Raw genomic sequence first — 27986 nt, forward strand, 5'->3', positions numbered from 1 at the left:
ACCCCTTGCTGACTCCAGACGCGGAGGAAGAGTTGCTCTTACCATCCGTGTCTACCGGGGGGGCCTCAACAGCAGCCCTGAGGACCAGACAACACTGCTGCCTGCCAGGGCTTCGGAAGAGTACCTGGGCTGGGGACCTGTCCCGTGCCTGCAATCCTGGTTACTCAGGATGAGATTGGAGGATCTCAGTTCAAAGACAGCCCAGACAGAAGTCTGTGAGTCTGTGGACATCTCCAATTAATGAGCAAAAAGCCAGGAAGTGTGTGGTTCAAGTGGTAGAGCAGCGGCGCTGAGTTCAGGCCCCCCGGTACCGAAAAAAGCGGGGGGAGGAAAGAGAAAGAGAGAGAGAGAGCACGCTTGGTGGAGCAGGTGAATGGCTGTCCTGTCCTGGCCCTTTACTAATTTCCTCAGTTATCAGATATCAAAGCCAGTCCTGCCAGCAACTCAGAGTAGCTAACGAGTCAGCCTTGCTTTAAGAGAGGTCTGGCCTCTCTCTGCCCTTGGCTTCTGGAAGCTAATCCGTGGCCAATCTTACCGTGGGCCCGGCCACACCAGAAAGACCAGTCACATGACTGAGAATGGGGGCCTTGGGTCACAGTGGACAAGGAGACCAAGGTCAGCTTCATCTCTCCATGGCGTCCATCCCATCTGAGAAAGGCACTCTGGAGCCGGGCCCCGGGGGGCTCCCGCCTGTCATCCTAGCTACTCAGGGGACTGAGATCTCAGGACTGCGGCTGGAAGCCAGCCCAGGCAGGAAAGTTCGTGAGACTCTCCAATTAAGCCCCCCCCCCCCACAAAAGCTGGACGTGGAGATGTAGCTCAACTGGTGGAACAGTAACCTTAAACAACAACAACAACAAAAAGCTCAGGGACAGCGCCCAAGCCCTGAGTTCAAATCCCAGAATTAGCACCAACACACACACACACACACACACACACACACACACACACACACACACACACACACACACACACACACACCCTGGTGGTCGCTAATGCCCAGGGTCGCACATCAGCAGGAGAGGGTAGCACGCCTGCCCCCGGGGAAGGAGACGGGCGATTCTGTTGGGGTCCCTCCCTGTCTCTGCTCTCTGCACCCCTCGCTCTGGCTCATGTGCAGCGCACCCCCCCGCCCCCCATAGTCAACTGACATGGTGAGCGTGACGGCAGTCAGTGGCGCTATGAGTTCCAGCAAGTCGTGAACGAAGGGGGACTGGAGGGGCCCCTAGACTCATCGCGGGTGTCAGGAATGAGGGTGGTGTGTGCAGGGAGACTCCCTCCTCGGCCCCGCCCCCATCAGCTCCTTCCCCTTCTCCCTCCCCACCCCCTCCAGCAGTGTCCCCACAACGCCAGCAGGAAAGGACCTGAGGAACGAGGAAGAGAATCTGCCCGCTCTAGCTCAAGTCCTTCCCAGACATGGCCTCGGGTGCCTCAATTTCCCCTCTTCGGAAGGAGGGCTCCTCCGCACAGGAAACCGCTCACCTATTTTAGTCACCACAGCCGCCTGTGTCACTGACAGTCCCCCAGCACCGCCGGGGCGCACGGTAAAACCACCCGGGGGCTCACACAGCTGGCAAGGCCCCACCAAGGCCCCACGCAGTGCCGCCCGGAGAGCTCGGGGCCAGGGCACCGAGGCCCGCTGGCAGGGTGGAGAGGGCGTGGGCTAGCCCTCCTTCCTGGCAGGATCCCCATCCGGCGGGTCCCAGGCCTGACCCTTCGTCCCATCCCCGCAGTGGGGCGGGGGAGCCGGCTCTCCCTTCCCGCTCAGAGCGCAGCAGGAGGAAGGAGGGCACTGCCCGCGGGCGCCACGGTCACGTGGGGACCCTCAGTCCTCAGCCCTGTGGAGTCACGGGGGCCACACACTGGCTTCCACGCAGTAAGCATGTGTATGTATGCCTGGGACTTGAATTCAGGACCTTGGCACCGTCCCTTAGCTTTTTCTTTTCTTTTTTTGCTCAAGGCTAGTGCTCTACCACTTGAGCCATAGCTCCACTTCTGGCTTTTCTGTTTATTTGTTTTGTTTTTGTTGCCAGTCCTGGGGCGTGGACTCAGGGCCTGAGCACCGTCCTTGGCTTCTTTTTGCTCAAGGCTAGCACTCTACCACTTGAGCCACAGCGCCACTTCTGGCTTTTTTCTACATATGTGGTGCTGAGGAATCGAACCCAGGGCTTCATGGATAGGAGGCGAGCACTTTACCACTAGGCCATATTCCCAGCCCAACTTCTGGCTTTTCTGGCGCTTGTAATCCTAGCTGCTCAGGAGGCTGAGGTCGGAGGAAAGATCACACTTCACAGCCAGCAGACCCTGACCTCCACCCGAGCAGCAAAAAAGCCGGAGCTAGAGACACAGCTCAAGCGGTTGGGGGGCCGGTGTTGAACTTAAAGAAGCTGGTTCGGGGCTGGGGATATGGCCTAGTGGCAAGAGAGCTTGCCTCGTATACATGAGGCCCTGGGTTCGATTCCCCAACACCATATATACAGAAAATGGCCAGAAGTGGCGCTGTGGCTCAAGTTGGCAGAGTGCTAGCCTTGAGCAAAAAGGAAGCCAGGAACGGTGCTCAGGCCCTGAGTTCAAGGCCCAGGACTGGCCAAAAAAAAAAAGAAAGAAAGAAGCTGGTAGCTCACGCCTGTCATCCTAGCTACCCAGGAAGCTAAGATCCAAGGATCCTAGTTCAAAGCCAGACCAGGCAGGAAAGTCCATGAGACTCTTATCTCCAATAAACCACCCCAAAAACCAGAAGTGGAGCTGTGGCTCAAAGTGATGAGCGCTAGCCTCGAGTGAGAAGAGCTCAGCCCCGGGGTCAGCCAAAGGAAGAAGAAGAAGAAGAAAAGCCAGTCAAGAGTATGAGGCCCGGAGGTCAGGCTCCAGTAAGAGTGCTTACACGCAGGCGCACATGCACACACACACACACACACACACACACACACACACACAGAGCCTGGGGTGTCCTAAGTGGCCACAGGCATCTGGGTCCTCAGTGGGCCAGGAGGTGGTGCACATGGCAGGAGACGGAAGCCCACAGCCTGACATCACCACATCGAGACCTGGGCACCATCACCGGCTTCTCGCGGCCCCGCTGGCTTCCCGGCACGCCCATCAACCTCCATCACAGAGGAATGGTTTCTGACAGAAGGGGGCTCCGGAGCAGACGCCTTCCCAGAGCCGGGAGCAGGAGCCCAGCTCCGCAGGGGCAGGGGAAGCAGGATGATAGGCGGCGGGGCCTGGCCAGCATCTATCTGCACTCCCTAAAGCTCCAACATCCTGGCAAATCCACCTGACCCCTCCACGTGTCTCTCACAACGCACGGCGGGCCAGCCACAGACATCGTCACCTGCTCCAAAGCCGCACAGCTGTCCTCAGAGCCCAGCTGCAGGCCCCCGGCTCCGCAGGCTTCCTCCCAGCTCCGCACCTGCCCTGGGCTCCACCCAGTTGCTGGTCTGACTACTGGAAACATACCTTTTCCCCAGCTGTTCTGCTCAACGGGAGACAATGACCTCGTGCACAAAAGCCAAACAAAATCAACACATCGCCAGGGGCCAGAGCACAGGACAGTGAATCAAGAACCTGGAAAATAATCCAGAACGGCAGAGGCTGGCCAGAAAGACCCACCTGGTGGAGATTCAATGCCTGAGAAAGGAGAGGATGCGCGTGCGTGTGTGTGTGTGTGTGTGTGTGTGTGTGTGTGTGTGTGTGTGTGTATGTGTGTATGTATTAACTGGAAATGAGAGAATCAGGGACTTTTCTGCCTGGACTGGCTTCACGCCATGGTCCTCAGATCTCAGTATCCTGAGTGGCTAGGATGACACCAGGCACCCCCCCACACACACACAGGTCTGCGTGGTTCCGTTGCTAATGACAGGACAGAGTCAGGAAAAAGAGAGGGTGCCTACTCCCCTCACATTCATCATGGGAGCCCAGGGCCCGGCCTCAGAGGGCAGTCCCTCCGAGCTCTGCCTCCTAGAGCAGGGATTACAGGCATGTGTCACTCCCTGGAACACCCTGAAGTGACTCTCTGGAGAACCACAAATCTCCACAGGGAGAGCGCACAAGGCACTGGAGGTTCACAGAGGTCCAGGCCCCACTCCCCGGACGCTGAGAGGGAAAGGCTGACCGCCAGATGTCTCGGGACAGCTACCACCACCACCACGAACGCACTTAGTACAAACACAGGGAGACGAACCATGGCATCTGTCTACCTGACAAGGCCGTGGCCCCCACATACGTAGCCAGACATTGTTCTAGATGTTTCCATGAAGCCACTTGTAGAGGGATTAACAATGAAAACACAGACTTGGGGGTAAAATGGATTGCCTCCTCTAATGGGGATGAGCTTTATCGAATGAGCTGAAGGAATGAAAAGGCCAAATATTGAGCTCCTGAGCAAGAAGGCATCTGGCCAGCAGGTGGCCTCCCCTCTGAACCTCTGTTAGGCTGGCCCCGCCTCCTCATTTGCATAAACCCACCCCTTCAACCCTCCTCTCTCTAGCCTGGCCCCGACACCTGACACCTGCTTGCAGAGCAAGGCCGGGCTCCTCCCCACAGGGGAGGGGAGGGGAGGGAGGGGGGAGCTCTCCCTGTGAGTCAGACTTTCTGTGAAGATTTGCAGTCACCCAAGCAAGCAAGCATATCAATTTTTCATTTTGGATTCCTTCGTGAATCAGTCTTTGAGCAACCGGCTGGAACCGGGAGGAACAAAGGAAATCTTTCCATGACCTGACAGAGCTGTTTTAACATTGACCTCCAAGCCGCTGAGGTGGTAGCAAGGGCTCACTGTGACACTGGCCTGCCCCTGAGCTCCCCACACAGGCCCGGACAGGCAGGTAGGTGCAGCCCTCTCCTGGGGCGGCTGACACCGCTTCTCCTCCCCTTCCCACCCCCCCCCCAGAGCGGGCCCCTGCCGAATCCACAGGGCCTTGCCTGCTGGGGACAACCACGGCTGGTCCTCTCAGCTTCAGACCAGAGGTCCAGGGGAGCGAGCCGGGGGGAGTTCCGGTCACCACCAGGCTACGTGTTCACATCCTGCCTTTCGGATCTTCTGAAGACCACACAGAGTGGTGGGACCCACCTGAGTCTCTGCTGCACTCCCTTCGGCATCCCAACCCAGAGGCCCACCCCCAGCCTCTACAAGGCATCACGTGACAGCAGCCGGCCAGCGGATTGGTGGAAGGGATGCCTATCAACCTCCCACAGCCAAGCTCCCGCCCCAGCAGGTCCCACAGACTGGCCCAGGTGCTCTCAGCAGGCCCTGGCAGTGTCTCTCCACTCTGCCTGCCACTGCGACTCTGAGGCTCACCTGTCACCGCAGTTAGCTGTGACACGCTGGCCTCTGATGAGCCCTGAGTCCAGTGGGGTGGCCTGGTAGAGAATGACACTTGGGTTCAGACCCAGGAGGATGGAAGGGACAGAGGCAGACTGGCCTCATTATGCACACACAGATACACATACCAACACTCAGATACACGCGGCACACACGCCAGCAAACACTTCCTATGCAGACAGTCCCCAGCGTACCGCCAACATGGGGTTTCTCAGCTTTATGAACTCAAGAGAAGCCACGGTTTGAACTTTGGATTTCCCATTGCCCACCAACAGAACAGATCCGTTACAGTACTACAGCACAGTCACGTGGAGGAATACCATAAGCAATGCGAAAGAATGAACGCCTCCCAACTTGGGTGAATCTCATAGACATAATGCCATGCAAAAGAATCCAAGACACAAAAGAACCCACGCTGCATAGCTCCATTCACACTGAGTTCCAAAATAAGCCAGATGCGCACAGCCACAGGAATCAGAGCGGCCATGGTGGCCCTGAGACGGGTGCAGGAAGCCGCTGGGCTTCCAGAAGTGCCTTCCACCTGGACCTCGGCATGGGTGCTTGGTGCACACGTGTTGACACCGAGTGAGCTGCGGGCTGAAGGCCACAACACTTGGCATACTGCACGTAATAAAATCCACGGTTCTCCTTGTGATAAGGGCACTCGCCGTGTGCGCGTGACACCTCAAGCGCAAAGACGCTAAACACGGGCAATGCCCGGGGTTCAGAGAGAAGGCGATGAGGGGCCGCCGAAGGCTCTGGGGAAGATCGGACCACAGTGCTTCAGCCGCGGTGGCCCCACGGGGTGCTGGAAGCCACGGCTGCTTGTACTTTGTGGCCCGGCCACATGCCGCACGCAGCTCCCCAAGATGCCCAGAATCCTGGAGGTCTGCGAATGTCACCCCTACATGACTAAAGGGGACCGTGCATATATAATGAGGTTAAGGATCTGAGAGGGAGACCTTTGCCCCGTTCCCGCAGGGCTTTGTAAGTCATCACAGGGACCTTTGCCCGGGGGGGGGGGGGAGGCAGGGGAGGCAGAGGAAAAGCAGGTTACAGTGGTGGTAGCAGCAGGGACAGAAGACAAAGATGGAAGACTGGGCCAGGGCCAAGAAATCCCTGAAGACCTCCGCGGGCTGAAGAACGCAAAGAAGCATTTCCCTCCTTGGCCTGCAGAGGGCAGCAGACGGCTGCACTCCGGCTCCCGGGGTCACGCAAGGGGGGGTGATGCGTTACAGCAGCCACAGGGAACTCATACCCACGGCGGCCCGCCGCCCAGGGTTGGAACAGCCTCTTGCACGGCACGGTCCACACTGCCTTGGTGCCCGGCATGCAATAGATGCTGGGCCGGAGCCGGTGCGGTGCTGGCGGCAGCATAGGCGTAAGGGCAGTGGGGGAAGCAGAAGCAGGTAGCTCACAGACGACAGCAGGCACGCTGCCAGGGTACAGGGTACAGGCCGGCCCCCCTGAAGTACCGGCTGGTGTCGTCAAACGCGTGTCCTCCAGACGGCCACCTGAGCAAGCGCCTCCCTAGATTCTCAGTTCCTTTCGGAGAACAGCGGACCATTTCGAAAGGAACCACGCTGGCAAAGGCTTTGGCCGAGACCAGGCGGGTGGGGGAGCGGTGCCGGCAGAGCTGGTCCCAGGTCCCAGGTCCCCGGTCCCCGGGGACAACAACTCCCCGGGCTGAGCACGGGCGCGGCGCTTCCTGTCTGCCAGGAAACCACCTGTTACAAGCTGCAGTGAAACGGGAGCCAAGATCCTGGCGATGGCTCTGGCAACCACAGACTCCTCCACCCCCGCCAACCCGCCTGTTCCAGGCTCCTGTCCTTCTCGGAGCTGACTAATATCTGAGATGGTGCGATGTCTGAGGGGGGAGGGGGAGGCATTTTTCTTGGCGGCGACGTCGGCCAGTAGCTGGCCCTTACCCGCTCCCCAGGGCAGGAGGTACTGATGAGAACCACTTCCGCCAACACCAGCTGGACCAGGATGCTGCCGAGGAGGGGGGGCCGGCCCGGTCCTGATCTAACCTGACTCGCCCGGATGCCTACCGCACCCCTCCGCCCCCTGAATGCAGCCTGGCCGTGGGCCAGAGCCCCAGAAACCAATTCCCATAGCCCGTGGCCCAGTATCTCTCCATCTAGGTATGCATCCTGAGAGACTTCCAGAAACGGGGACAAGAGTGGGTGTGCAGGGGTGGAGCGGCCGGAGCCGGCGGCAAAGCCCATCGCGGGCAGGACGGGAGCACGGCGTGATGCGGGCCAAGCGTGGGCAACGGGGGGGGGGGGCGGCGGGGGGGGGACACCCAGAGGTCATCAGGGCACAAAGGGAAAAGGCCGGGCCCCATGCCGTACGGATGGCAGATGGAAAAAGGTTAAGGGCACGGACACACACGGATCCTACGGTGTTCGAGCTGGGGCTTGTGGCACACGCCTGTGGCCTAGCCCTGTGTGGCTGGAGGCGAGCTGGTGGGCGGGGTTGACTGGAGGCGGGAGAGAACTTAAAACATACTGGGGGGGGGAGGGCGCATTTTTTCTAGCACGGCCATTTGAATATTCATGACATCATTTACGTGCCATAGGAAATGATGGGTGCAGGTGGGCGTGGACAGCCAAGGAGAAGCACACGCAGCCCTGTCTCGCGGACCAAATGATGCTGAGGGCCTTATACAGCCACAGCCCACGGGCGGAGGCTAAAATCCCACGCCAGAAGAGACCTGAGCCACCTCCGAAGGTCCCCGGGGGCCGAGTGGGATGAGTCTTACTAGGTCTGCCTGGCTAGTTGTGATCTTTTCCCATCGTTTAGGCAGTGGATGTGGGCTACTTTTAAAAGCAGGAAAGTCGGCTATTTTTGGAAGTCTCCAGGGAGTTCGTAACCTCCCCGAGAAAGCTTTAAAATACCACCGGCAAGCCAAGCCAGTGACGCCGGGAGCTCCGCCCCTGGGCCCAGGGGAGGGGGGGTAACTCAAGTTCCCCCCCCCCACCCTCTCCCCCCTTTCCACACATTAACCAGCTTCACTTCAAAGCCCAAAGACAGCTTGTTCCTCACCACCCTCGGGGGACAACAGGACACCCCCAAACTTCACCTGGAAGCCCGTTCTTCCTGCTCCGCTTCCCCATTAGTAACAACCCAGCATGTTGTTTACAGGAAAGCTTGAGGATAACGCAGTGGCACTCGCCCACAGGTCCACTCGGCGTCTGGGGAGGGGATGGGGGGGGAGGCGTGGGGCAGACATGAAGGAGGCCCTGGGGGCCCCCACCCCACCCACCCGAGGGCCTGGCTGCAGGGCTGCAGTGCTGACACCTGAGTAAGGACTCGGGGTGGGCGCAGCCCAGCTCCCGCCCGTACATGGAGGTAATGGGGCGTGGGGACCCCTGAGCACAGCCCAGGCTCTCGGGACCCTGGGGTGAAGAACACGAAGGAAGCCGAAGGAGGGCAGGAGGCACGCCACCACTCCCCGACACTGCAGAGACAACCCCCAAACCAACAGCTGGGGTGACACCGGGAACAAGTCAGCCAATGCCATGGCTCCTGCCTGCCACTGCGGCCTCCGGGGAGGCTGAGACCGAGGGGATCGAGTTTTGAGACCAGACTGGTCCAGAAAAATCCTCAGGGACTCCCCTCGTCCAGAATAAGCAGCCAAAAGCTAGGCTGGAGGCGTGGCGCAAGTGGTGAAACGCCGTCAGCAGAGCAAGAAAGAAAAGACGAAGACTGTACATACTGTTGTCCTTGTCACAAGAGTTCTGGAAACCACGGCCAGGCGTGGTCCTCTCTCTGCGCAGCCCTGGACAAGTCCCTTGTCCTCAAGCGCTAGAGAGTCCCCTCTGCCCGGCATGGCGAATGGCAGTATGGCGGGGGGGGGGGGGCGGGGGGGAGAACCTGAGCATCGAGCCCAGAGCACACAGGCAGGAGGCCCAGCCAGTGACGATGGCGCTTGCTTCACAACGACACATGAGACTGAATGAGCTCAGAAACTTCCCAAGGCCCCTCTGGAAAACCCTGCAAAGCGGGGTGCAGCCGGAGAGACACCGCCTGTCTCCCCCAGCCCAAAGAGCCATCGGTTCTTCCTGCACAGAGAGCCCCTCGCTCCTGCGGGGCCGCACGGGCTCCCTCCGCACCCCCCCTGCCTCGACTTCAACCAGCTTCTGGCCCATGAGATGAGCACGTGAACGCCAGAGGCAGTTTCTCGTCCTTTCCTCCATCCTGCTGCCTGCAACACAAACGTAATGGCCACAGCTCTGGCCGCCATCTTGGATCACGAGGTCAAAGGGGAGGGGGAAATGGGGGGGACAGGGTAATGACCTGGGAGGAGGCGGGGTCCCTGCACAATCACCACACAGCTTTGGATGGCAGCACACAAATTCTTTATCATCTTCCTTCCTTTCTTTCTGCTCAAGGCTAGCATTCTACCACATACCACTTCCAGCTTTTTCTTAGTTTATAGGAGGAAAGACTCTCACAGGCTTCGCTGGCTTCGAACCGCGATCCTCAGATCTCAGCCTGCCCGCAGACACTCACTTGAATTCACAGCCGTTACTTGGAGACGGGAGCAGCGTTACCCCTAGAGCCGGCGCTCCTGGGTCTCCCACCAGCAGTGATGTCACAGCCCATGGCCTTTTCTAGAAAGCGAGAGCACAAAGGGACGGCAGCTAGCGTCCTGTGCTCCGGGCTGGGGCTGCAGGAAGAATGGAGCTAGGCCCGGGGCAGGCAGCCTGTCACGCTCCCCAAGGCCCCATTTTCCGGGGCATGAAAGAGCTCTGTATAGTCTCACTTACGAGGTAAACCTACGCCTGGAGCCCAGTGGGCTTCCTGGAAAAGATGGCAGAGATGGGCTCACTGATTACATCCGCGGCCACAGAAGCACAAAGCGGCGGCCTCTCCTCCTATGTGGATCCCAGGACACCAAATCAGTGCAAGGATCTATGAAACCCCAAACACACAATCCTTGGAAGGAAGGAAGCAGCTCTCCCTCCCCACTCCTCCCACAAAGCCTGGGCCTGTGTGAGGGGCAGCTCAGAGCTTCCTGGAGGGTGGAGCCGGGCAGGAACAGAGGGCACGGCACAGCTGCCACCAGCTGCCACCACCATGCTCTGGGAGGGGGACTCGGGTGACACACCGGTGACATGTCAATTCTGCTAACTCTGAGTGGACTTCAAGAAAACATGTGAACAACTTCTGTGTTATACCACACTGTTACTCTGATGCCTCTCAGAAACCCACTTCTAGCATTTTCCACATCCACCCATCCATCCATCCATCTGTCCACCCATCCACCCATCCATCCACCTGTCCACCTCTCTACCCAACCATCTATCCACCCATCCATCCGCCTACCCATCCATCCACCTACCTACCCATCCATCCTCCATCTATCCACCCATCCATCCCACCTATCTAGCTATCTACTCATCCATCCATCCATCCTCCATCTGCCCACCCATCCACCAATTCACGCATCCATTCATCCATCCATCCTTCCACCCATTTACCTATCCATCCACCCATCCATCTATCTACCTATCCACTCATCCTTCCATCTATCTACCTATACATCTATCTACTCATTCATCTATCTACTCACCCACCTGTCCATCATCCATTCACCCACCCATCTATCCACTCATTGATCCATCCACCCACCCGTCCATCTATGCACTCATCCATCTAGCCCTCCATCTACCAACTCATCCACCTATTCCCCCGCCCCCATCTATTCACTCATCCATCCATTCACCCATCTATCCATTCACCCATCTATCCACTCATCCATCTATCCACCCGTCCATCCATCAAGCCATCCATCTCCGCACCACCCACCTACCTATCCAGAGGTATACAGAATGCCATTTCTGCGCCCAGCTCTGTCTCTGATATGGGGGTGAATCAGTGAAGGAATCCCGCCCCCCCTTTCTCCTTCACTGAAGCTGAGAGGCAGGACTGGGCCGCAGGAGGGTTGAGTCAGGAGAGCCCAGCCCTCTAGGAGGCGATGCAGCCTCCTCCCCCGAGCTCTATGGACACGCTACAGTGCAGCTGCTGCAGGCTCCCTGGGGACCTGCCACCCCGACATGCAAATCCTCAGGCCCCACTTAGGCCTACGGAACCAGAGCCACGGGGAGAGCCAGATGTCAGCAATGACTGCGACTCACCCTACAGGGGAGGCCTCTCGGTGGGGGGCCTGGGGCCCTGGGGACAGGGCAGTTCTTGGCTGTGGGTCAGCACCCAGCCTGCTCCCACCTGCTTACTCGGTGGGGCCGGGAACGTCCACTACTACGGAAGCCCAGGGCCCTGAGTGAACCCCCGAGGCCACCGAGAGGCGGGGTGGTCCTCACCCCTGCGCCTCCTCCTGCCTGGACTGGTTTTGCATTCCAAGGCCATGTCCCAGATCCACTCCCCCCACCCCACCTCTTCACCACAGTGACCCCTCGCCCTCTCCAAACAAAGCGGACCCATTGGCTTCTTCAGATTGGGCCAGCCTGGGTCTCCTGAACCCAAACTTTACTCTTCTGGTTTTGGGGGGGACTGTTTGGTCGGTCATGGAGCTTGAACTGAAGGACTTGGCGTTGTCCCCGAGCTTTGTGCTCAAGGCCAGGCCTCTACCACTTTGAGCTACAGCACCACTTCTGGTTTTCTGGTGGTTAATCAGAGGTAAGAGTCTCATGGCCTTTCCTGCCCAGGCTGGCTTTGAACTGCGATCCTCAGATCTCAGCCTCCTGAGTAGCTAGGATTACAGGTATGAGCCACTAGCGCCCGGCTCTGTTTGGTTTTTATTCTTGGTTTTCACTCCTTCCTTCCTGTGGGAGATGGTCTAACCATTCATCTTCTTCTTGCTCAAGTGCCAAGTGAAGGGCATTTGAGGGGCCCTCGAGCCCACCCTGCAAAATAGGGGGCGTGGTAACCCTAATTTTAAAATTCCCCCCTAATGTTGAGCAACAGCCATTATCAATATTCTGGGAACCTGAATACAATAGCACCCCACGGGGGGCGGGGGGGGCAGACGCTACCCCTGACCGCAGCACAGGAGGGTCACCCCACAGCTCACCGCTGGCGCTGGACAGGATGTGACGTCACACGTGAGGTAGGTGACAGGGCGGTGAGGACAGAGCAGAAGGGACGACAGAGAGGAACCCTCGGGGGGGGGGGGTGCGCCATGGAAGACAGGGGGCCCCCGAGGGTGGCCATGTGGCTCTCAGAACATGAAAGCAAAAGCGGCCATGGCCAGGGACGACTCACGGAGGGGGCGATTCCATGGTGACTGGACCACCAGACCCCGGCAGATGCGCGCACACGCACACACGCACGCACGCACACACACACACACACACGCGCGCGCTCACCTAGACCACAACTGCCGAACCCGGAAGCCGCCCAGGAGGCTGAGGCCGGCTCTCCACGTGACTGGGCACATGGGAGGACTCTAATTTAAGATGGGAGAATGTCCCTCTGTCCGTCCCTCCCTCCTGACTGTACCTCCACAGCGCTTCTAAGCAGAAGCCCCATCACGGCTCCGCCCACAGCCTCCGGGGGCGGGGGGGGGGGGGCAGGGGACAGGCCACGGCACCTGCCAGCTCCCCCTGGGATTTGGCTAATGAAGTGACACTGCACTGGGGACCCTGCCAAGCAGGCTGCGCGTCAGGGCTTTACATACATCATGTCATCTGAACCACCTGGGAAAGGGAAAGGCACACCCCACTTTGCAAACGGGGGTGGGGGTGGAGGGGGGGCCCTGCTGCCTCTGGGGTAGCACAAGATGGCTGGGGGGTGGGGAGGTCAGACTTAAGAGCACAAGCCCCGTCCGTGGGTAGAGAGCAACAGGCATACGTGTGGCAGGCCGTCAGGGCTCCAAAACACCACACTGAGACGGGGAAGGGAAACGCGAGCATGGTGGGCGACGAAGTTAAAGCACAACAAGGTCCTCTGAAATTGCAGCCGGCCCTCGACGCCCTAAAGACGCACCTGCACCTGAACATGCACACACTTCCTCGTCGTTAACCCCCCCCCCCCGACGGTGCAGCTCTAAATCACATCACGTTTACATTCCATCGGGCCCTGTGCCAGTGGCTCACGCCTGTAACCCCGACTGCTCAGAAGGCTGAGATCTGAAGACGGAGGCTGGAAGCCAGCTTGGGCTGCCCGCGAGGCTCTTATCTCTAGTTAGCCACCGGAGAGCCGGGAGAGGAGGTGCAGCCAGGGACGCCGCCCCTGCCGCCGCCTGACCCTGTCGCGACCCGGTCCTCCCTCCCTCCGCCAGGGGGGGCCCAGGCACGCAGCACACGCGGGCGGATGTCACTGAGCGTGAGGGCAGCTGGGAAGCTGGAAGGACTCTGGCCAGCCTGATGAGAAATCACACAGAGATGACAGAGTCTGCACCCAGCACACGGTGACTCCCGTGGCGTCAGCGCAGGGTCATGTGGTAGGGGGTGGCCATCTTGGACTCCTGCCCCAACTGGGCAGCCCCTGGGTGATAATGGATGAGATTCACAGGGCAGCAGTGACATCAACCCATGACTTTCCCAGAGCCTCCAGCTGCAGCTTGGGGTCAAAAAACCATTTGGAGGGGAGCAAGCCCCGCCCCCATGCTGAATGGCCCCTCCCCTCATTTGCATATCACCTGATTTCTTCCATGGGTGGAAATGATGGGGGCGGGCCTGATAACCCCGCCATTGGTGCTTTGTGGGCTCAATGGTGGATGGAAGAACTGCCACACGTCAGACACCCAGCCCCACACCATTCTGCCCTAAAGCCGGTCATGAGCTACCCGCTCCAGAGAGAGGAAGGCTGGCCTCAAGACAGAGGACTGGATGCAGGGAAAGAAAGACCCCCAAAAGTCACGGCTTTGCTAATGAGGCCTTACTCCCCCAGCCCGGGCCCTCTGCCCACCTGGGCCAGCTGTACCAGTCACCCACCGGGGCACGACCCTGTCTCCGAGCTCAAGACCCCTCATTCACTAACAGGCCATCTGTGCCGGGCGCCTCCAGTTTGAATCCCCGCCCTTCACAAGGTCCAGACAAGCAGCACCTCTCCAATCTCACACCCAAGACACCCCCACCCCCAGCCTCCACCACACAACGCCCTAAGTGCTGTCAGCCACTACCAAGTGGACTACTACCATCCCGCCACTGGCCCCAGAGTATAGACACCACTACCATCCTACAACAGGCCCCAAGCACAGACACCAAGTCTAATATAACACAGCACGCCATTCCCAAGCAATGGCTAAGTGACCAATATCAATACATTCACCTTGTTCAGTGGAATCCCTGCCAAACATCCACCATAGCTAGGCCTCTGGTGGCTCGTGTCTATAATCCTAGCTACTTAGGAGGCTGAGATGTGAGGATCGTGGTTCAAACCTAACCTGGAAGAAAAGATGCTTATCTCCAATGAACCACCAAAAAAGCTGGAAGTAGAAGTTTGGCTCAAGTGGCAGAGTGCCAGCCTTGAATGAAAAAGCGAGGAGACAAGCCCCCAGGCTCTGAGTTCAAGCCCCAGTACTGATGCGTGCACACACACGCACGCGAGCACGCGCGCACACACACACACACACACACACACACACACACACACAATTGGCCACAATACCAAAAGAAAACCTTCAAATCCCGTTCTCTTCCCACCAGAGATGGGCAGGCTGTCCTTGCTCGTGTTCCATTCTAATTGATCAACTGTGTTTATTTACTCAAGGAGAGCTAAAAAAATAATACACCCTTCAGCCAGCAGCCCTGGAGGGCCAAATATTGATTTGTTCTTTACCCGATACTCCAAGGGTTGCTTCTGCAGTGCTCTTTCTCTAGGGCGACCTGACCTCTCAAAGCCAGGCCAGCCTGGCGGCATCTGATGAAGACTCCAGGCAGTTAACCATCCGCCTCACCATAAGCAACGCTCACTTCCAAAACCTTGGCAGCCACCGACTGTCCCCCAAGCAGCCTGTGGCTTTGGGCTCAGGCAGGTGCCTAGGAGCCGGCAACACTCCAACACCAGACAATGTGTTACGCAAACAAGGGCTCCTTCAGCACCTTGGCTCTTGGCCCGGCCGTGCTCCTGGACCCTGGCACTGCCCACAGCAACAAGTACTCTCTGGGGACCGGCTGTCCCATCAAGATGCCTGCGGGCCACTCATTACAGGCTGGGTGACTTAAGAAAATAGCTGATTCTACTGGGTACCAGTGGCTCACACCTGTAATCCTAGCTACTCAGACTCTTTGAGGATCTCAGTTCAAAGCCAACCCAAGCAGAAAAATATGGAGAGTCTATCTCCAGTTAATCACCAAGAAGTCAGAAGTGGAGCTGTGGCTCAAGGGGCAAAGCACCAGCCCTACACAAAAAGAAGAAGGATGGAAGGAATTAAGGAGGGAGGGAGGGAGGGAGGGAGGGAGGGAGGGAGGGAGGGAGGGAGGGAAGGAGGGGCCATTTCTCCTGATCACCCATATTCAGCAGCACAGATTCCAACCAACAGCCCTTATGATCAAAGCTAAGTAACCATGGCCCCCACCTGTTACCTCCCTACCTGGTGGTTTGGAGACCCCCCCCGGGACCTCCCACCTCTGCCGCAGCAGGCAGAAGTCAAGGTCTTACTGTTGTGTCTTTAGGAGGGCAAGGGGGGGCACAGAAATGGAGGGACAAAGGGTGAACAAATGGGTGAACAAATGCAGCCGGGGTACTCACTAGACACTATGATGAAAATGAACTGTACAACCGTGGGTGGGGACGGGAGGAAAACACTGGGAGAGAGCAAGGGAAGGGGTGGCACTGTCCCCCCAAAAAAGGAATTAATTTACCTGATTTATGTGACTGTAACTCCTGCACATCACCTTCATGATAACAGTTAAAAAAACAAACAGCTCACCTGCTAAAGCAGTTGCATCTGAAGCCACCAGGAGGAGGACGACATGCCACTGGAGATGCTGGAGGAATGAAGAAGCTACAGAACATGCCCCAAGCCACAAAGCAAACCAATGGGGAGAGGGAGTGGGGAGCCCACTATCGGGGGCCCCCTGCTCCCCGGCTCCCTCCACGGCTAATGTAAGATGCCTGCCAAAGCCCTGGCCTGGCTGTCACCATTCTGTGCTCGTCCTCAGCCCGGAGGGGAAGCCGTCTCTAGGAATAAGAGATCCTGAAAATTAAAGATGCCGTGGATTAAAGTATGGAAGGGGGACGCTGATGAAATCTCCCAGGAAGTGGAGCAAAAAGCAATTGAGAGAGAAAATAGAAAAGATAAGAAAATCGGAGAATCAGTACAGGAGGTCAGATAGCCAAGGAGGAGCGTTCTAGAAGGTCGGAGAAAGCCGAAGAACAGAAATTATGGTGGAATAGTTTCCAGGCAGAAAGATCTCACTAAGCACTCGGCATAAGGGTCAAGAAAGTGAACACCGCGCCGAGGCAGGGGCCCCCGCACAGGCCCCAGCACAGGGACACACGGCTGACCTGAATGACACGGTGAGCTAGCAGAGGACGCAGCGCGGGCCCCACCGGGTAGAGAGGGAATGGCTTCACGCCTCCAACCACAGCCCTGGAAGGCAGAAGGCACTGGCGTAAGGCCTTGGAAAAGCTGAAGGAAACGGTCCCCAGCCTTGAACTTGAGGCTCAGCTAACATGACAGCCTAGGGCTGGGTTACAGGTGCATGCCTATAATCCTAGCTGCTCAGGAGGCTGCGATCTGAAGATCATGGTTCAATGCCAACCCAAACAGGAAAAGTCCATGAGACTCTTATGTCCTATTAACCAGGGAAAAAAAGGCCAGAAATGGAGCTGTGGCTCAAGGGGTAGAGTGGTATTCTTGAACATAAAAGCCTAGCAAGAGCTCAGGGCAACTGGGTTCAAGGCCCAGTACTGGCACATGCCAATAAATGATAAAGAATTGAAGGAGACTAAATTCATTTTGCTAGGTTCAAGTTCTCAAGAAGAATATGCTTCTGAAAACAAGGGAGGAAGTCACCCCAGGAAGAAGCAGAAGGATGGAAAGCAGGAAGACAGGAAGTGAGAGATTCGGCCCAGCCGAGGTTGGGAGGGCGGGCACGGGTAAAAGGCGAGGCTCTGGGTGTGCAGTCCAGCAATTACACGCCTCAGCCCCAGAATCACCGAGAACACACACACACACACACACACACACACACACACACACACACACACACAGGCTGACGAGACTCTCATTCCATTCTCTAGGAATAGAAGTCGCTGGTAACCTCCATGTCTAACCTTGGAGGTGCCATCTCCTGGGTGACGTAAACAGACACGAGAACGAGCTGAAGCCATTGCGCGGCGGTGCTCTCATTCTCTAAACATCTCGGTCTCTGACCTTTCACAGAAAACCGAAGACGGGTTGCCCAAAACAACCGGGACTCCTGCCTGTTCTGTGTGAACTGCATTCCCGGAGTTCAGGGACTTCTCAACCCCAAAAGAACATGGGGATTGCAACAGAGATGTTATTGTGGCCAAAGGCCATGCCATGGGGCCTGAGGGAGGGCACGAGGGAGGGCAGGAGGGAGGCATGGCCACAGATCTGTGGCCACAGAACGCTGACAGAGCGCCGTGGTCTGACACCTCCCCCCATCGCTGGATCCTCCCCGTGGGTCCTCCTCGGGAGGAGCCTCTGTAGCCCAGGCAGCCTCCGGTCCTGCTCCTCAGGCCTCCCCTCCCACCCTCCTCCCCCTCGATTGCCCAAGCCGCCTTCTAGATCCTCCACCCGGACAGGGGTGGCCTTGTGTCTGGCTCTGCACTCTCAGCTCAGGCTTGCTTTGGTCCCAAAGCAAGGGACAGTCCAGGGACTGTCCAAATCCCCGGGAGTGTCCGTCCATGCCAGGGAGGGGCAGCTGCTTGAGAAGGACCTGTCAATCGCTTGCGAGTGAATTTCCGATGACAGCGATGGCTTAACAACCACTCAAGCACAGTAACCGACACTCCTAAAGGCCAAAAGCCTCAAACAGGTTTTACAGGCAGCTATCAGCAGGAGGAATCGATCTCCAGCCCTTCCCCAGCTCGCCGGGCTGCCCACGCGCCTTGGCTCACGGCCCCTCCAGCCACGGCACCGCTCACCACCATCTCACTCCCTCTCACCCGAAGCTGTGGTTGGCCGGGCCCATTCAGATCACCCCGGGTCATTTCTCCATCACGCATCCTTCACTCCATCATGTCGCCCGAGTCCCCACTACCTAGTGAGGGAGCACCCTGGTTGTTTGGGGGAGCTGAGAAGTATACGCTTGCAGGTGGCGGTGGGGGGGGGGGGTCATAGTTCAGTCTACACAACAATTCAGTAAACAGTTCTAAGGACGTGCACTCAGTGGGGGACTGGCAGGGCCAAGGTGAGCTCCCCTGCTAGAGAGACCTTCCCCGAGGTGGGCTCAGAGGACACCCAGGGGACCTGAGAAGGTTCAGACATGAATGCTGCGCAGGCCACCCCGAAAGGGCACAGATGGCATCTCCAGAGTCCGTTCAAGAGGGACCGTGCGGACAGTGCGGGCGTGGGAAGGAGAAGGGCCTGTCAGGACCCACAGAGACCTGGGCACACCTCATTCTCTAGGGAGGGCAGGCGTGTGCGGTGCCCGCACCCCAAAAGCACACGACCGAGCGTCTCCGGGAGCAGGAAGAGGAGTCCTGTTAGAGGCAGATGTGGACTGAGCAAGAGCTCCATCCGGGTGCAGCGTTGAAGCCGGCCCTAGGGGCAGGAAAAGCGGGGGTGCCGGCAATTAACCGGCAGGATGCTGGGAAAGGCAGGTGCGATGCAGACCAGAGGGAGGCCTGGGAGCCAGCCGGACAGAAGGGAGGTGAGGGAGGAGGGAAGGGAAGAGGCCGCCCCAGTTCAAGTTCTTCCCCCACCCGGGCTCCAGGTCATCTCCGAGCCCCTCTCCACCTGCCGCCCCAGTTCTCAGCCAGCAGGGCTCAAAGAGCTGCAGTTTAAGTGTGTCATTGCACGGAGAAGTAAAAATAGTCCCAAAGAGGAGAGGGATATAAATACGCAAAGGCTCCAGCCGGCATGACAGGCCCCCCCCGCCCCCCAACCAGGGTATGATGTCATCAGAGCCCTAAAGGTCCTTTCAGCCGGACCCACGCCCTGCAGGCGCTGACGTTGGTACTGACGGCCCAAATGAGCAAACTCCCAGAATCCTCCCTTCTTACTCTTGCTCATTCTAGACTGGAATCTCGACTAGGGTTCTAGACTAGAATCTTATCTTCTCCAAGAGACAAATCCCAGTGCCAAAGAAGCAGGAAAATCCAAAGGGAATGCTCACTTCAGAGGTGACTCTGGGAGCCCCCCCCCCCGGGAGCACCCCCCCCCCCAACACACACACCTCCTCACTCCTGCCTATGCATTTACAGCCCATCTCGCCAGCAGGCATAGAACATAGCCTGGTATCCTGTCTACCAATAAGGCAAGGCTGTTTCACACAGAGCAAGCATTTCCCGCAGCTGTCTCCCCCTTGCCCCCCATGCTCCCAGCCTAGGTTTTGCAAATACAGCCCCTCATCCTACAGGAAGTCCTCCGAGATTCGCATCAGGGACAGGTGAGAACCATGTTTACAGTCCCGGAACATAAGCAACCACAGGCCATATGCAAATGACGGGCGTGGTGGCTATGTGCCAATAAAACTTCATTTATAATGATGGGCCGTGCTTCCAAGTCAGGGAGCCGAGTCGGACCGAGGACTGCAAATCCCAACTCTTGACGAAAGAAAACTCACAGAAGGAAAGGAAGCAGTAATGAGAAAGACAAACTGTCAGGTTTCTTAAAAGCCTGTTCATGATTTGGGATCCGCTGCCTCGCGCGCTGACATAATCAATGGTAGAAGAAGAAGGAACAAGAGGGGAGATGGGGGGGGGGGGAGGGTTTCCATGGGAACGGCAAGTTTACTTCTCTTGGTTCAAGTACTTAAAGGACAATCGCTTCATTTTTCTCTCTTCCCCTCAGGCACAAGGCAGGCAGGACCCACGGCTCGCTGGGCCGAAGGACGCTGCCCGGAGCCTCGGCTCTTCCCACCCAGGGTGAAATGCCAGGGCGCTCCACAGGTCAGCGAGGGCCGTTCGTGCACGCTGGGCCTCCTGAGCACCATGCTCGCTGGAGCGGCAGATCTGGCCCCGCTCCGCCTCCCCAAGGGGCTGCCTCCCCCCCGCACCCCCCCCCCGGCTGTGGCCGGTGAGTCTCCCTCCAAACCTCTCCCTAGGTCTGCTGTCCTCAGGGTGGATGGCGTCCCTTGCTGCCCACAGACCACTTTCAAGGCAGTGTTCTGTTTGACCCCCCCAAAGCTCTTGCCCCTTGGTGACAGAGGTGGCCAGGAGCCCCTTGTTTGACTCTGATAGTGGGAGAGTCGTGATCCCTTCCTGGTCTAGGCTTCCGTTTCCCCAACTATATAGTGCTCCCAAGAACACGGGCGGCAGAGCCTGGCGTTCAGCCTGACTTCAACAAGCAATCTCCGGTACCTCAGAGCCAGTGGCCTGATCCCAGCTGGACTGGGAAAGAAACATCCATCTATACAAGATGGCCCGTCCCTGGGGACCGAGCACATGCATGTCCCTGGGCTCGTGTCCACGAAGGTAGTTCCTAGAGGAGATGCAATATCCACAGCTGATGTCTGACCCTGCGGTGACAAAAGCCAAGGGAGCCAGACACGGGCGGCTCACAATCCCAGCTCCTCAGGAGGCTGAGATGTGAAGACTGCCGTGCATGGCGTCAGCCCAGGCAGGGAAGCGAGTGCAACTCTTATTGCCAGCCAACCACCAAAAAGCTGGAAGGGCAGCTGTGGCCCAGGTGGTAGAGCGCCAGCCTTGAGTGAAAAAGCTCAGGGACAGTGCCTAAGCCCAGAGTTCAGGCACCAGGACAGGCGGGCACATAGGCACAGACACGCACACGCACACGCACACGCACACACACACAGCCCAGGGAGTGGGTGGGGCCGAGCGGGCCCCTCCATAGCACTCCCCACTTCAGGTGGCCTCAAACGCCAGGTGCAAGAAACCCAACCTCTCTCTCCTTAACAGAAGATGACACCATCGGTCCCGGATCTGGCCCCTCAGCACAATTAGGAAGCTGTTACAGGCCACAGAGGCCACGGAAGGGTTGAGCGGGGACGGGTTTGGGGACTGGGTGGTGGGGGAATTGCAGGAGGTGACGAAGTCACTAAGACGTCCACACAGGCACCAGAAGGGCCTGGGCCTGGGCCTCACGGCAGGGGAAGGAAGCGGTGGCAGGTAAGCGCCGAGCTGCCTTCCACACGCAGGCACTGTGCAGCCCCGGAGCTGCCTTCAGGCGAAGCCAGTGACTCCTACCCGTCCTGCGCTGCATGGCGCGGGAAGGAGCCGCGAAGGTCTGCAGCCTGCCTTCCAGCTCCCCGCTGTGGTTAGCCAGCGGCCCCCTTTACCTGTCTGCCGCGGCACGTGACTCGGGATGCACACAGTCCCCTGCACTTGTAAGTCACATGACCAAGTGAGGGAAGGGTTAGCTGCTGAGGGAGAACAGCCCGCAGGGCCCAGACAGCAGCAGCGGGCACTTTACACTGGGTCTCCACCCCTGCCCCACCGCCAGAGCAGCCATGAGGACAGCCTGGTGCCCGCAAAGCCCCCTTGACTCAACGCCATCCAACATGCCCAATTCTGGTCTGGCCGATCTAGAACGAGGCGGCTGGGTACAGCAGCCAACACAGAGGCACCAGGACAGGGAGAAACGCGTGTCAGAGCGCCCCTGTGCTACAAGCTACAGGGCCGGACCCCAGTCTGGGTCTGCAGGCTGCCACGTGCTGGGCACAGGGCTGAGAAATGGCAGGGGGGGAAGGGCTGTGGAAGGAGCCCAGAACATCACTCGGGGACCCTGTGGTCAAGAAAGTACAGGGCAGCCCTGCGCCCTTGTCCCCGGGAGGAGACTTGAGTCATCGTCCACCACCCACAGAGGCGAGGCGAGGCGCAGGAACTGACCACCCGCCTCTACCCCACCTGGCCCCAAGGAAGTGGGGGGGAGCTGCCCACATCCTGCAATTCCATCTTCTCCCCTCCAGAAAGGCCGACAGCGTGGGCCACCCCATTCATTCCCTTGCAAGGAGGCGCCGGCCATCTGCGCCCAGGAGGGCACCACGCTCTGCCAAAGACGCTGGTTTGTGTGTTTGTTTACAGACAGGGTCTCCCCTAGCTCCCGACAATCCTGCCTGGGCGTCTGGGGGACGGTGTCTGCCCACAAGCACCACAGCCCTGCACCCACACAAGTCTGCGAACCTCTTCTCCTTCCTCTGCTCTGCTCTTGGGGCTGAAGAGGCCAAGCTTGCGGTCCCACCCGGCTAAATTGACCCCCAAAGGCAAGTCCAGAGCTTCCAAAACACATCACAATCACAGCCAGATTACAGAATCCCATAGTTGGGGTGGGGGTGGGGGGAGACAGGCAGATGAAGGCCTCCGGGGAGGATGTAAGCAGAGGATCCCCAGATCTGAGCCTCATTACTGACCCAGAAATCACCCCCATGCCAGGAACAAGACGCAGTCCAGTCAGGACTGGCCAACCCTGATAGGAGTGGCTGCTCACAGAGGCCACGAGCCCTGAAACCTCCGACGGTCAGGTCCCACGGTCCCCGGCAGCCCTCAGCATGACACGGCGGGCGTGGAACTCACACAGCACGCAGGCAGCCGCTGGGCCAGGCTCTGCCCGCCTCCCCTCACCTCGGGGGCTGGGAAAAGCAAGGCCTGCCGGAAGACCCTATCTGCTCAGCCCGGCAGCTCCTGGCGGCTGACGTCCACCAGCTGGCCTTGCAGATGCTCTGAGCTCGGCGTGCGGCGCCTTCTGGACTTGGACCCTTCCGCTGAGACTTCTTGAGTAACACAGAAGCAAAAAGAGAACGAGTCTGTGAAGCACCCAGACAACAGACAGGGAAAACAGGGAAATGGGAAGACGCCATTCCTGCCTCGACCTTCTCTCCCATTCTCCGCTCGGACTTGGAAACCCCACAGGGCTTATGTCCAATCAGCACTCACACCATTCATTTGTTTGTGACAGCCCCAAGCTGCAAACCACAGTTACCAACCAGTGGTAGTGTGCACCCACGACCACTCAATGGCCTAGTCACTCAGCGACGGAAAGGAACTACTGCTACCGGCAAGAATGTGCAAACATCAACGCAACACTGGTCAAAAAGGGGCCACATCAGGGCTGGAGGCATGGCTCAACAGCAGCAGAGAACCTGCTTAACAAGCATGAGGCCCTGAGTTCAAGTCCCAGTACCAGCCCAAAAGAAAAAAAAATGCAAACTGAAAGGACCAGGTGGGAAAAGGGGGAAACCCTATGATTCCATTTTCTAACAGACTACAGGGGTGAAAGGAATCTTCAGAAAAAAAAAAAAAAAAAAGGAAAATCAGAATAGAGGTGACTGAGGAAATTTACATCTGGTGGCAAGTCACATGGCATGTCCATGGGTGCTCACGTGGATTTTCCACACCTAAAATTGGTTCAGCTTACACTTACAATCTACTGGTCATCGTACGTGTGCACCATACATATACAAGACATGAAGCACGTGCATGCAATGTACACATTAATATTTGCGTGTGGCAAAGCCTGCCGTCGCTCAAATTGTAACTGACACTGGCCTAAAAGTGGGGTCAGTGTGCAGAGAGCTGGGAGTGAGGAACCCAGCTCATAAACTCCTACCTAGCCTCCAGGGCCCATCTCCCACGGTCCCCCTTGGGTACACATGTCCTCCTCTCCCGGGCATACCGAGGGGCTGGCATGGCCCAGCCCCCCTCCTTCATGACTCATCTCTGTTGTAAGAGCTGATCCTGGAAGAACTTGCTGCACCAAGGCTTGGTCAGTATTTGCTCATTAACTGCCCAGTGATTGCTGAACACACACACACACACAAACGAGATGCTATCTTAGCAAGTGATCTCTTTTGGTAATAAGCTGAGCGCCTCAGAAGGGCGGGTATCCTATTTAGGAACAGGTGCTGAGGCTGACCTTGCCCACCCTCACCCCCCCTCCAGGCTCCCCCACTCCTTTTCAGGTCACCTCGGCCTTACACTGTCCTTGCCCAACCTCAGTGGGTCACAGGAGTGCCCGGGAAGCATTCTAACAGGTGTAATGTTTAAACTCACTGCTCAAGGTCCACCCCTCGGCCTGCCAGCTGCCCCACTAGCTGCACCTGCACAGGGGAGGAGGCCCACAGAGACCTCGACTTTAGACTGCAGGGACCCCAACCCGGCTCGGCAGTGAGGGGCTAAAGAAAACCACAAAGCCCATGGTGGGGGTGGGGGGCAGAGGGCAGAGCTGGGAGGGCGGGGACACCTGGCAGCGATTTCCTTGCCCGTTCTAATGTCTGTGCTTGCAAAGTTTCCACAGCGAATACTTTTCCAAAGCCCTTGTCTGCCACCAGCTTCCCTGTCACCCCGAGGTGCGGGCCTCCCCGGGCTGCAGGGGAGGGGGCAGCCAGCCTAGGCCGACGACCCCTCCCCTCCCGCGCACCCCCAGAGGGCCGACCCCCGTTCCCCCCCACCAAGTCCCAGGCAGGCCCCAGGGTGCTCAGGAAGTGTGTGAACACACGGGCGCGCGCGCACACGTACACACACTCACACAGAAACAAACGCAGAGTTGCACGTTCTCTCCTCCCCGCCCCCCCCCCCACCCGGGCCGCCGCCCCCCGAGAGCCCACGCACAAACTTCTCCAAACTCGCGGGCACGGGGGCGTCCCCTGGCGAAAATGGGGAACACGCGCACACGGACACACACGTGCGCTGCCCCGGGACCACGGCGAATCGGGCCGGGGCTGGGGGCGGGTTCCAGCCCCGGTCCCCCCCCCCCCCCGCCGGCCGCCGCACCCGCTGGCGGGAGCCGGCCGGGGGGCGCGCGGGCCGGCGGGCTGCGGGGTCGGGAGGTCCGGGGGACCCGGGGCCCGGGATCGGGGCGCCCTTTACCTTGCAGGTTCTGGACTCGGATGTCACTGATCTGCCCGATGAGCTCCTCGCGCTGGAACCAGTCCCATTCCTGCGCAGCCATGAAGCGCGGGCGGCGGCCGGGGCGCCTGGCGGCGGCGGCGGCGGCGGCGGCGGCGGCGGCGGGTGCGGAGAGCGGGCGCGCGGGCGGCTCGCGCCCGGCGAGGGCGGCGCGGGCCCGGGGAGGCGGGCGGCGGGCGGGCGGGCGGGCGGAGCGGGCGGGCGGCCCCGGCCGCGGGCGGGCGGGCAGCGGGGCCGCGGGGCCGCGGGGCGGGCGCGGGCGGCGGTGCGGGGCGCCCGGCTCGCGCTCACTGCCCCATCCGGGGGCGGAGGCCCCGGGGCCGAGGAGGGGCGGGGCGGGGCGGGGCGGAGGCCGGCCTCCCGCCGCGGTCGCTTTTTGTTTTTATCCCCCACCCCGGGGGGGGGCGTGTGGGGGTCGGATTGTTGAGTTGCAAGCGCGCGGTTATGAGGTGCGGGGTCCCGGCGCCCCCGGATTGTGATGTCTCCGTGCGGAGGGCGGTGACGCAAGCCGGGCGTGCGCCCGCACGGGTCCCGGCACCTGTCCGCCGGGCCGGGCCCTCCCTCCCGCCGGGGACGGACCTCCACCACCGGGGACCGGCACCCCACCCCGGCCAGGCCACCCGGGCCCCGTCCATCCCCGACCCCTGGCAGGGGCCCGAGTGGGGTGGGGGGGCGAAGTCGTGTGGACATGGAGCCTCCAAAGGGGGGGGGCACCTCGAGAAGGGCCTCTTCCCTCGGTGTAGATCAGACCCCACCTCCCATCCGCTGGGACTGGGCAGGGGGGCTCCCAACGGTGCTGGCCACTGTGTCTCCAAAGAGAGTCACTGGGGCTTCGCCCAGAAGGAAAGGGCAGGCCCGGGGCGCTCCTCTTTCCCTCCCCGCCCCCCTGCTTTCTTGTTACTTGAGAATTCCTGGATCTTATCTTGTGTGGGGCCCCACTGTGAGTTCTTTATGGGTTGGATGGCCCTGGAATGGCAGAATTTACCCAAGGCTGAGGAATGACTTCGGGGCAGAAGGCCCGGTGCTGTGTTCCTTTCTGGACACTTAAGGCCCTAGAGAAAGAAAGGGGCTTGCCATACGGGGGGATCCTCAGAGAAGCCAAGCAGAAGCAGTCCAGTCTCACTCTGTGTTCAAACACCTAACAGCCAGCTGCAGTTGGTTAGTGCCCAATGCCTGAACTGAATCTTGGAAGCCCAGCTACTACACAATGAAGGCAGAGGTAAGGATGGAAGAAGCCCAACCTGTGGAAGGCCCCCGGGGGTCCTGAAGAAAGATGTGCCCTCAGGACTTGCATCTCTGGGAGGAGGGGAAACAGCCACCACCTGGTAGGAAAAATCAATGTGGGATAAAGAACTTGTGGTCAACAGAGGTCATGGAGAGCTGGCCAGACCCTTCTCGTGCTGCTCAGAGGTCAGTCAGCCCAGGAGTAGAGGTCCGCGGATGCTGGGAGACCAAGGTTGGAGTCGCAGTTACTCTGCCCCTGCCTTGATTCATCCGTCATGCGAACTTTTCACATCCCAGGGAGGAGAGCTGGGGGTGAAGGCAGCTAGCTCAGCACCACCTGATTTTGCACCATCGGCTTGCCAGTTTCCTCGTCTTTGCACTTCTGCCAGCTTTCCGTAATTACTGAGGGCCGAAGTTCATTTTCTTCACATCGAAAAGCACTGAGAGCGGGGTGCTGGTGGCTCACGCCTGTAATCCCAGCTAGTCAGGAGGCTGAGATCTGAGGATCGAAGTTTTCAAAGCCAGCCCCAGCAGGAAAGTCTGAGGGGCTCTTAGTTGCAATTAACCAGTTTTTTAAAAAAGAAAGTAAAAAAGCTGGAAGTAGAGCTGTGGCTTAAGTGGTAAAGTGCTAGCCTTGAGCAAAAGAGCTAAGAGACAGGGCCAGGCCCTGTGCTGGCATGTGCACGTATAGTGGAAGAATCAGCTTCCTGCCCCTCCTGAGCTGGTGGCAGAGAACGTGGCTTGGAACATCACTCCCCGAACCCAGGCAGTGGTTCTGGAAATGGAAGGGCCGTCATTGCCAACGTCACCCAGGCAATAACAGCTACCAGGCAGCTAGGGGCTAAGATCACCTTTGATGGAGCAACTACTGGGTACAAGACTTTGTACCCTCAGCCTAAAGAACTGCTTTTCTTTGTTTCAATAGGGAAAGAGCTTTGGGTGCTTTTCCCAATGGCCTGAAAGCCAGCCCTGATTGGTCTGGTCTCTGGAGAGTACTCCGCTTAGTCCATGAACTCATCTGTGATTGGTTCCTTCAGCTGTCAATCTCAACCTTCCTTTTTTCTTTTTTTTTTTTTTGATCCAGTGATGCAAGGTCCTGGTCCTGGTCATGTGATGGGTCCCCAGGGTAGTAATGTGGGGGGTGGGGTGGGGAGGACCTTTGAGAGGTGGGGCAGTAGGAGGGCTTGGGTTTGACGCTCCCCCTCAGGAGAGTGTGTAGTAGTTCTCATGAGACCCTGGGTATCACCAGCCAAGGAGTCTACTGTTACATAAAGACCAAATGGATTGTGGATGTAGCTCAGTGGTAGAACGCTTGCCTAGCCTATGCAAGGTGGAATCCCAAGCACTGCAGAACAAATACAGTGCCGTAAAATAAGCAAAAGCATCTCCCTTCTCCCGGCTGCCATGGGTCTCCGTCTATCCCCACTCATTCATTCCCACAGCAGTGACGTCCCGTAGCCAACGCAGCCTCACCAGAGGTGGAACTGTGCACTAACAACAAATAAAGCCTCATTTCTTTATCATTTATCCAGAC

The 27986-nt window shown here is 58.6% G+C and overlaps 1 protein-coding gene across 5 annotated transcripts in view; it reads right to left on the minus strand.

Moving 5' to 3' along the window:
• Positions 1 to 25392, minus strand: part of Clmn (calmin) — a 59922-nt gene extending 34530 nt beyond the window's left edge. For 2 of the 5 annotated variants that reach the window (XM_048362928.1, XM_048362925.1), the window contains exon 1: positions 25190 to 25390. In XM_048362928.1, the coding sequence (XP_048218885.1) occupies positions 25190 to 25271 (82 nt within the window). In that variant the 5' untranslated portion in view covers positions 25272 to 25390. Of the gene's footprint in view, positions 1 to 25189 lie in introns of all 5 variants that reach the window. The other 3 variants (XM_048362929.1, XM_048362926.1, XM_048362927.1) reach the window with 3 other exon arrangements.
• Positions 25393 to 27986: the final 2594 nt, after the last annotated feature.

This window comes from Perognathus longimembris, chromosome 14 (assembly GCF_023159225.1).
Source record: "Perognathus longimembris pacificus isolate PPM17 chromosome 14, ASM2315922v1, whole genome shotgun sequence".
Taxonomy (NCBI): Eukaryota; Metazoa; Chordata; class Mammalia; order Rodentia; family Heteromyidae; genus Perognathus; species Perognathus longimembris.